This window comes from Crassostrea angulata, chromosome 10 (genome assembly GCF_025612915.1).
Source record: "Crassostrea angulata isolate pt1a10 chromosome 10, ASM2561291v2, whole genome shotgun sequence".
NCBI lineage: Eukaryota > Metazoa > Mollusca > Bivalvia > Ostreida > Ostreidae > Magallana > Magallana angulata.
Genome location: NC_069120.1, coordinates 44,814,295 through 44,824,752, shown reverse-complemented (window position 1 = coordinate 44,824,752; position 10,458 = coordinate 44,814,295). Strand labels below are relative to the sequence as shown.

The following is a 10,458-nucleotide window of genomic DNA, read 5'->3' as shown; positions in this document are numbered from 1 at the left end:
ATCAAAAGCTATCACATTAAGATCGATTTAAAAGTAAAGCAATTATTATTTATTGTTTTATTGAAATTTAAAAGAAGAATTAGTTTGATTTTTAAACAAAAATAATTAGTCTAATAAATAGGGTATGAATTAAACATGATTGTATTTTATATTTCTGATTATCCAAAACTAAAATGTTAAACAGATAAAGAGAAAGAAATACAAATATGTTTGAAAATTAACTAAACTTTATATCTTTTATAACTATAACAAGTCCTATGCAAAATATTTGCAGCAACGTTCGAATATTCACTTTATTACCTGCATTTAAGACCAGAGGACGCTTGTTGGTTCAGTTTTCATACCTAGGGTTATTATCATTGTTGCAATTGGCCAATCCTTTTTGTTTTCCATTGACCAGTATTTCGGCGTCGATTATTTTTCAAGGCGCAAAAATGCTTGTCCAAGTGAAAATATAAAGCCGGGCAGATGGTGCTGTGAAGAATCCGCTGTGAGTATTGTAAACGTAACTGTAGTTGAAGAAAAATTTGTCGTACACAACATTGTCGGGTGTATTGATATTTAAAGTCAGATGTGTTGGTATGTTACATTGAAGGCAACAATTGATTGATCAAAAAGAAATCAAAATAGTAATGTAACCTGACGTCACAGTAGTACAAAGTACGTCCAAAATATTGTAACTCGTATAACATAAAAATATACGGTTATCAAGAAACAATTTATTTGAAGAAAATTGAAAAAACGATTTTTATACTTATATAGGAGCAAGGAACAAGAATAACACCGATGTTATCATTGTCAATGCTTTTAACACAGCGGTAACTTTATTTTCAAATATTCAGAAATGTTTTTACCAGGGTTTCCGAAGTATTGTAATCTGTTGATGGCATGTAGACGGCAAGTTGCGTAACCGTTGCAATTCCACTTTACCTTGATTTTTGATGATTTTGATAGACAGGTGAGCGTCAGTTTTACCAACTAGACACACCTATTAATCTGTACGTCCGTAGTTGGTGGACACTATTGATTTTCAATCAATGCCCACAGCGTTTTTAACACTTTTTGTTCGGCACAGAAAGCAAAGGTTTGAACTAAGCACACGAAAAATAAGAATATTCGAAATATACCACATTGATATGATTTAAATAATGTTCTTATGACTTTATTTACCAGTTGCATTTCTCTCTTGAAAAATTATAGCCAAAAAAGTAGTACCAATCTTAGAAAAATATACGTGGACATCTCTTATCTGTAAAGAAATGTGTGACAAAAATAGAGAGAGAGAGAGAGAGAGAGAGAGAGAGAGAGAGAGAGAGAGAGAGAGAGAGAGGCACCCTGCATTATACAGTCTAATGGATTTCTTGATATTCGTTTTTGATAAGATAAATGGACATATTACTACTTACTTATAATCAATAAGAGTGTTGTGTTGCAAAACAAGACTGACATATTTGGTTTCAATTAATGAAGATTGCAATTTACACATGTTGCTGCCAGAACAAGTTGACTGAAAAAACTAGCAAGCAAAATTACCTTTAACATAGATCACACTAAATGAACATTATTAATGGAACTTAGTTTTTCAGTATCTAAAACACTGCAACTGTGGTTATCTACACGCCTGAAGTGATAAAAGTGAAATAGACATTAAATAATCAACTGTTCTACTTAGTTATCTTTAATTTTGTTACAAAAGGTTTGCTAAATCAACATACTGAGCATGAGTAAATATATCTCTCTCTAACGCTGTGTGACTGATATTGCCCTTTAACATCATACCTTTTTAAAAAATTATAGAAAACATAAGCTCAACAGTATACATGTTTCAGATCAAAAGACGCGCTTGCATACTGGTTACGATAACAAAAAATACGGTTAATTCAAAATTGAAGAGTGAGCAGGCTGCAATATGGAGCGTTGAGACGTTTTCAGAGTCCACACATCGCTGCCGCCATGTTAATTCGTGCTATCGGGACGAATAATTATTAAGGAGGCTGGGGGGTCCCCCAAAAATGTCTCCAAAATACACCAAATTTGCAGAAATGTTTCTTATAATCTTAATTTACATTTTAATATCAAAGACAACATCACAATCATCGTTAATTTTATGATTTTTTGCATCTGAAGAAATTGCACATTATGTAAAAAAAAAATTACGAAAAATATATGAAATATAAATAAAAGCAAAAAAAAAAAAATACCAATAACATCACAAAAAATTAACACAATAAGAAAAACTAAACATTATTTGTTATAAAGAAAAATATCACAATTTTACCAAAAATAAATATGTCATACAAATGCAAATATGTAAATATGTAAAACAAAAAAAAAGTAGCCACAAGATTATTTCCAAATTTTAAGATAATAATAATCAATGCATGTGTAAAAAAGATTGAGCACTTAAAAAAAAATTTGATGGTGAAATTATAAAAAGAAAAAAAAAAAGAAGGAAAATATTAGAACAAAATATTAGGAGTTTTACAAGTTACCTCCCTTTGAAAAGTTAAAATGCTGAAAAACAGCTGAAATGATTTTTTTGCATCATGTAACCCTTGGTTTACCATCAATTTAATCTTTAAATAATGCTTCAATACTATCATATACATTTCTTTCAAAAGACAATTTCAGTAAGATTTATTGAAAATTAAAGTGAAAATCTTCTTTGTATAGAGATAAAAACGCTTTAAAATGGCAGCCACCCCCCAGCCTCGATAAGTAGTTGTGACGATCAAACATGCGTTTATTCAATACACATACAACATAATCAAATTATACACCGAACCCGACCTGAATTCCGAACCCGTTCCAAATATAGTATACAGCATTTCATCAACACTTTATCATACAAAACATTGACTGACGTATTTCTGTTCGATGTAAGGTGTATTGATATGTATGCATTGAAGGCAATGATTGATTTTTTTAAAAGAAAATAAAATAATAAAGTAGCCTGACGTTGACGTCACAGTACAAAAAACTTCCCGAATATTGTACCCCACCGTTAAAAAACATATTGGTCTCACAGAACTATTCATACGTCGAAAAACGGAAGCATGTTTATTTAGGAACCATAAATAAGAGAGAGAGAGAGAGAGAGAGAGAGAGAGAGAGAGAGAGAGAGAGAGAGAGAGAGAGAGAGAGAGATGGCAACCCACGTAGTCTTGTGGTTTCTAGCCCTGATATCTTGATATTCTTTTTTTTTTTTATAATTAACAGTAGGAGCTTTAGCCCATTTTTTTAACCAATAATAGGATTGTATTGGAAGTTTTTACTGATTTGGTTTCAATGGGAATATTGTATGGAATTTACACATTTTCTGGCTGTGACAGATTGACTGAAAAACACAAGCAAAAATACCTTTAAAACCGATGACTCGGTTGGTGACAGTTATCATTGAAACATAGTTTTCGGTATGTAGTTAATACACAGACCCAAAGTTTTATTAAAAGTGTTTGTCAAATATAATGTTTTGATCATGTAAAATAAACATATTCGTTCCTATACCCGAGACCTGGACCTTAGCTAGAAATCATGGACGCTTTCGGTTGGGTTGAATCCATCTCAGAGTTTTTGGACTTTTGTTGGTTGTCGGTGGAAATGGCTATACAATTATATAATTAAATAATTATATCATAATACTTTTAACGGATCGCCAAACATTCTAACCATTATTATCTAGGACAAAATGAATAGTAGATCTATAGTGATTACAATCGTAAGAACAATTCAGAAAACAACATCCTAACGGCTGGTTTGTCCTCAATTGTTGTTCGGCAAATTGTATGTGCTCTTCATTCGAGTAAAGACTAAAATCAATCGCAAAAAGTTGCCATTAATATAAAGCACGTGCTGAAAAATACTTTTTTCCTTATTTTGAGATTTTGTCACGATTTTTTTTATTTCAATCAATATTGATGTATGTAATTTGTGCTTTTGTTGAGAAGAATAAAAGTCGGTAACGAAAAGTTGAAAATTACATTTTATTTCATAGTTTTTAAATAATTCTATAATTAATTCAAAAATTCATATTTTTTGAAGATGTCTGTAATTCAAAAATAAATTTTTGTAATGCAACTTTAAAATTCTACGCCTCCAATGCTATTGTCAATGTACTGTTTTGATATCATTAATTTTATACCTGCGTAATATGTTTTTATTAAACAGACATTAATGAACTTGCATACTTACATCAGAAAAAAACGTTTTTGGAAAGGGAGTAGGTTGACGATGTAAAATGCCGAAACAATTTATGAAATTATATAATCAGTTATTTTTTTTGAGGCATTAAATTTTAATTTTGTAATAATCTACTTGTAAATTTCTGTAGAAATAAAAAGATAAATGGATGCATTCCCCTTACCCGCCCCATTAACATAGTTATGACAAAATGTATAAATAACCTTTACACGTGTAGCTACCTGAATTCAATTCAATCTATTTCACTCAAACTGACATCATCACCATAATAGTTATTGAGGTACGTATAAAAAAAATTGAAATCGTCAGGGCTTAATTATAGAACATAAACCAAAACGAGACATGACTATAAAAATCAAAGAGTACATTTTGAATTTTGTATGTATAAACGTACAAAGCCTTCGTCTTTTTAGCTTTAAAGATGAAATAAATTCTAAGAATTTAAAAGTATTTGGTCCATTAGAAATAAAGAGTCTTTAAAGCTTCTTTCTTTTGCAACAAACATGCATTTCATTCTAGTACAAAATTATTTTTGTTCGAATCACAAAAGATACAGAATCGCCTACCAGACTCAACAGGTTTACAAAAATTTAATACCTTGTATTATGTTTGATTTGACTGGGTCTCTGCACAAACCATATAAGATGGAACTTATTCTTATTTTTTTTTTTTAAATTCAAGTTATGTTTCATCAAATTTACGTGAATGCATTCAAAAAATATTAAAGATATTTGGTATATCCCTTTATTTTACGGTCATATATTAAACTGTAATTGCAAACTCAAACAAGCCTCTATTCACTCAAATTGTTATCGTTTTAATTTATGAATTATGATGCACATGTTAATGTGTATTGAATGTATATCAATGTTTTGGTAATAAAGAGGGGAGCAATAAATGACGTAACTTCAATCAGGGAGCAAAGAGGATGGGTGTGGATACATGTACGATAGGTCAAATGCCCATTCGGTTCACAGCATTATTCTAAATCATAGCATTTATTTAAATTGTGATATGTTATATTTATTAAAAATATTAAAAGTATTAAAAAGTTAATCGTCTAGTCTAAACATTACGATTATTCTAATTCTAAAGTATTTTTGAGTATTTAGCTGATCTTCTTTAATTGTCTGCATCAGCCAATCAAAGTGCGGCGTTTTGTCGCGCGATGTTTTGAAAACGTCATTTTAACTGTCAACTGTCAACAAGTTTGTAAATACCGCAGCCAACCCACCTCCTTCCCCTTCATCACTTTTATAGGTAGGGGTTCATTTTGCATTGTATCGTACATGTATGTTGCTGTCTTTGCTCAACAATATTTTGCTGTATATATGTTTGGTACACGTAGATATGTATACATCTTTGTTTAATCTGGCTGGAAGTCATTTTGCTTTTTAAAACTTAAGTTCAATGTCTGTTAATAATATCATGACTCTTTAAAGACCTCCCTTCTTGCTTGATTTTTCTTATCATAAAAATAGCAGTAAAAACACACAACCATGTTTTATGTTTTTCTATCAGTCCTAGCAAGGTCAAGACTGTTAATAAGTCGTTAAATTCAATCTTTAACTATGTTAAATTTTGAATATTAAAAAAAAAACAATAAGAAAAAACATATTGCCGTAAGTTTTGATGGTATCAAACCCACAACCTCAAAAACCTGGTTATTAAAGGCAGCCTACTGTCTAGTGCTCTAATTACTTGTTGTTTAAATGCTTTATGTAACTTTCGCAACGAATTTGCGGACTTGTATAATTTTTCTAAAACGTTCAATTCTTGAGATACAAAATGATATTTTTAATGATATAGTTGGTCATCTCTCCACATCTTTGTTATCCATTAAAGATAATATTATTCAGTCAATTATGGAGCACAGATTCACTTTAAAAATGAAAAGGGATTGAAGTTCTAAATAAGATATTTTTTGAGGTTTTGATTTGCATACACCAATTAAAACAGCGCCACTGTTCAATGTATAGAACATAAGGTTTTAAACTGAAGTTATGTTAAATAACATTTTCTGATTTGTTGATATTTTATTTTAATTTTTCAGTTTCCTATCCGTTCTTCTAAAGACATTTAAAAAGCCTTATGCACTCATTTTATTTTACAAACAATTACACAGGGAACATTTAAAATCTTTTTCTAAAACATCTTTGACCAGAAAAGTTGAAACTTACGTGAACACATCTGTAAATCATGAATATTCAAGTTTCTTCATAAAACGATCCACGGGGATGTGATGGGACCGCAATTGAAGATCAAACTATTACACAGCCATATATTGCGGAAATCTTTACAGACTTTTTAATAATCATTTGAACAAAAAAGTTGAAAATTGGTACTGTAAGTAAGATGTTATTATATTTCATTCAAATAATTCAACTATCTATTATAATGTTACTTTAAAAAGAACGGCTGCAATAACTATTGCCTTTGGATTTTGTGATTTGAATTAATCGTTTACCAAATAGAATTACCACAGATGCTTAGACATCTGTTTCATTTTTTGATATTTTACTAGAAAAAAAAACGTTAATGGTAATCTAACAATAAAACTATATGATAAACTTGATAACTATAATTTTTCCATGACAACTTCACATACTTATGTATCAATATATCATCGTTACATGCTTATGGAATTTATGTTTCTAAGCTTATCTGTAATGCGAGAGTTTGTCAACATACGAACAATTTCTGAAACAACAAACACGTTGTGGGAACGAAAATATCAGAAACCCGGCGAAAATCATCTCTACGCAAGTTACATGTATATGGTCAACAAAATGACCTTTTCAGCAAGTACAATGTCTCATTAAGAGATATGCTGACTGACGTATTCACAACTTGTTAGACCATTATTTATACATCGGACTGACTATGATTTCTTTTTTTTTCATGACCTTGACAATGACCACATGGCGGGTGCAACCGGTTGTCAGTGGATGCTTACTCCTCCTAGGCACATGATTCCACCCTATCTTTATAGAGGTCCGTGTTGCTCGGCTTTGAATTTGTATTTTTCTTTATGGATTTTTGAGATGGTTTGCTGTTTATTATTGTCATTTTTCATGCATTTGGCTCTTCTAGATGTAACCATGAAACCAAGATCACACCAACAAACTATCAGTTCTTCTGAACAAAAACATATGACACAAGAAATAAGGTTTGATTCTAGATGTATTCAATATTTCTTATCTTTCAAAATAAGAACAAGATAAAATGAAAAATGAAATCAAATTGTTTCATATGTAGAGTTAAACTTTCCATCCTTTAAAACTGGACCATTCTCCATACAGAAAATTTGCGGTCGTCGTTCGAATATTCACCCTATCGCCGGCATTTAAGACCAAAGGAATTGTGTTGGCACAATTTTCAAACCCCGGATTACTTTCATTATTACAATTACCCAATCCTTTTCGTTTTCCATTGACAATAATCTCTGCGTCAAATATTGTTCTACCATTTACTAAGCTGGTCCAAGTAAAAATATACAGCCCGGCAGATGGCGCTGTGAAGATTCCGCTGTGAGGATTGTACGCATTTCCGTAGTTGAAGAATAATTTGTCATAAACAACATTAACTGGCGTATTTCTGTGCAAGGTCAGGTGTTTTGATATGTATGCATTGAAAGCAATGATTGATTTATCTAAAAAAGAACAAAATAATCAATGAACTTGTAGTCCGACATTAAATTGAATCTTAAAATATTGTATTTTCTTGTAATCATTCGAAATGAATTGTCAAAAAAATAATCAATTCATACGATTAAAGATATAAATTATATTAAGGATGGCAATTGCGACCCACTTTGCCGAATGTCAGTCGGAACTATGCTAAATTTGTAACTTTTTACAGAACCAATAATCGATTAGTAGAAAAAATTAAAATTATTCCATATTTCAACGTAATTTTGTTAAAAAAAAACTTTTCGATATTGATGTTATATTAATTTAAATGTGGTTGCTGATTGTGGCCAATTTAGGCTATATATCTCGAGGATAAAGAACTTCAAGACTTATGCATTAAGGTATGATTTTTTTTTAAAGTTTAAAGCTATAATATTTTGTATTTTTTTTTAACTGTAAAAGAATTTATAGAAAAATTAAGAAACCTCCTCTAGATTGTAATGAAGATTTGATGGGTAATTTGCTGACCACTCATCCTCTTTGAAGTGAAGACAATTAGTTCCTGTTTTGCACACAACTACATTGAAAAACCAGAATCTAGTATAGGTTCATGAAGCAATGTTACGCTTTACTAAAAAGTTAAGGCCTTTTATTAAATACATACTCTGACAAAATATTAATAATGTCTTTGTCGAACGTCGTTCATTACAAATTCCAAACAACATAGTATTTTAACTAAACAATAATTAAGTACAAAATTGCTTAATGATCCCGAGGCCTGGTATTGACAAATATGTGCGAAACTAAATAATTCGTTCAGGGATCGATAGTATATATCAAACGGCAGAAATTTGATTGGGTTTTGCTCAGTACTTTGCATCTTAGTCTGTTTATAGAATGAAAAATGACTAAGAAAAAACGACATGTGGTCAGATATGCATTTAGAATTTGTTGTGCCCTTTGGTCGTTGTTTTCGGTTTAAAATATAATTATCAATAATTAAAAGAATTCATATCGTCTACTGATTGAAATTTTAAAAACGACCACAGTTATTTCTTTGTGTGATCATTACCCTTTTTCGACAGTCAACTGTGCCTTTTAGAAAAACAAAAAATATAAATAATATGTAATGTCTGTATTTTGATGCTATTGACGTGATCAAAAGAAGTTTATGATCAACCGACTGACTATTCTGCGATCAATTAATATTCCCTAAATATCTATGTGCATATACTTGTACTTGTATAAAAAGTAAAATTTTAGATCTACCTTTTACCTCCTTGTCTATATTTTTGACACAGCGGTATCTAACTTCTAAATATTTGACAATATTTGCACAAGGGTCTCCGAAGTATCCGTTTGTGGCTTGTAGATGACAAGTTGCATATCCATTGCAATTCCACTTGACTTTGATTTCTGATGATTTTGATCGACATGTGATTGTGTTAGTTTTACCACCTGGACACACCTGGTCATCTGTACGTCCGTAGTTGGCTGACACTATTTTGATTTTCGATCCATTATCGCAGCGTATGAAACCCCTTTGGTCAGCACAAAGAGCAAAGGTTTGATCTACGGAGATAAAAAGAAAACCAAAAGTAGAAATACACAATTATAATAGTTTCAAGCTGTTCTAAAGGATATGTACTTACCAGATGCATTTGATTCTTGAAACAACGTCGCAAAAAAGAGGAGTAAAAAATGATGGCATGCCATAACTTATCTGTAAAGAATATTTTATATTATTTTATTTATTTATTTATAATCGGAAGAGAAAGATAGAATAGAAATTGATACAGTTAAATTAAATTCATTATTTTAAATCCGCAGTTGAGAAGCGGTAGGAAGTCTGGAACATTGGATTTAAGAGAGAGAGAGAGAGAGAGAGAGAGAGAGAGAGAGAGAGAGCAATTACCTAGTAAACTTCTTTCTGTCAGTCTGATTACTAACTCAATATCCCTGGCATCTATAAAAGTTTTGTACGTTTTATAAGCCATTTTATACTCAGTAAGAGGGTTTAGATATAATTTATCACTAATCAAGTTCAATAGGAATTTGCATGCAATTTACACACTTTGGTGCTGTTACAGGTTGACAAAAGCCTCTTTAATCACATGGAACAGTCAACAGATGTGACGCTTTCTGCAATTGTCAAGTAAGTAAGTTTAAGCAACGTTTGACACTTTTTCAGCGTATTAATATATATGACATTTAATGATCATAGATCAATGTCATTTAAATATAGCAAATTTGGCATATACATTACCGTACAAATTTATATACACTTTCAATATTAACAAGTGGGTGTCTTAACTGTTATTTCAAACTGTTACTTTGTCCTAGAACAATACCAGTGGTTGTTTTTATTTGAACAGTTGCAGCTCAAAAACTGTTGACAGCGAAGGCAACTATATATCAGACGAAAACCAGCTGCTACATTGCTAAAACACCATTTTAAATTGGCTGTATTGCATCATGTTTAGTTTTTTATAATTTCAGCAATATCAAACAAGCATTCTGAGAGTATTGCATAAGCGATACACGTCCCCTACCGATAAGAGATTTTAAAAAATAGGAAATTCAAACTATACATTCTACTCTAGATTAAAAATAAACTTAATTATAC

General features: G+C 30.9%; 1 protein-coding gene and 1 pseudogene across 1 annotated transcript; both read right to left on the bottom strand.

Moving 5' to 3' along the window:
* Window positions 1-331: 331 nt before the first annotated feature.
* Window positions 332-1,242, bottom strand: LOC128164881 (uncharacterized; annotated as a pseudogene).
* Window positions 1,243-7,460: 6,218 nt separating this feature from the next.
* On the bottom strand, window positions 7,461-9,573 carry LOC128167006 (uncharacterized). Its single transcript, XM_052832494.1, has 3 exons — window positions 9,485-9,573; window positions 9,102-9,404; window positions 7,461-7,852 (listed from the first exon to the last, which is right to left on the bottom strand). The coding sequence occupies exons 1-3, from the start codon at window positions 9,546-9,548 to the stop codon at window positions 7,461-7,463; spliced, it is 759 nt and encodes a 252-aa protein (XP_052688454.1). The 5' UTR covers window positions 9,549-9,573.
* Window positions 9,574-10,458: the final 885 nt, after the last annotated feature.

Excerpts from the sequence above, each read along its gene's own strand:
- LOC128167006 (XM_052832494.1), bottom strand. The coding sequence starts at position 9,548 with ATGGCATGCCATCATTTTTTACTCCTCTTTTTTGCGACGTTGTTTCAA. Across the intron at positions 9,405-9,484 it reads TCAAGAATCAAATGCATCTG|ATCAAACCTTTGCTCTTTGT; the intron begins GTAAGTACATAT and ends TTATCTCCGTAG. Across the intron at positions 7,853-9,101 it reads TATAGACAAGGAGGTAAAAG|ATAAATCAATCATTGCTTTC; the intron begins GTAGATCTAAAA and ends GTTCTTTTTTAG.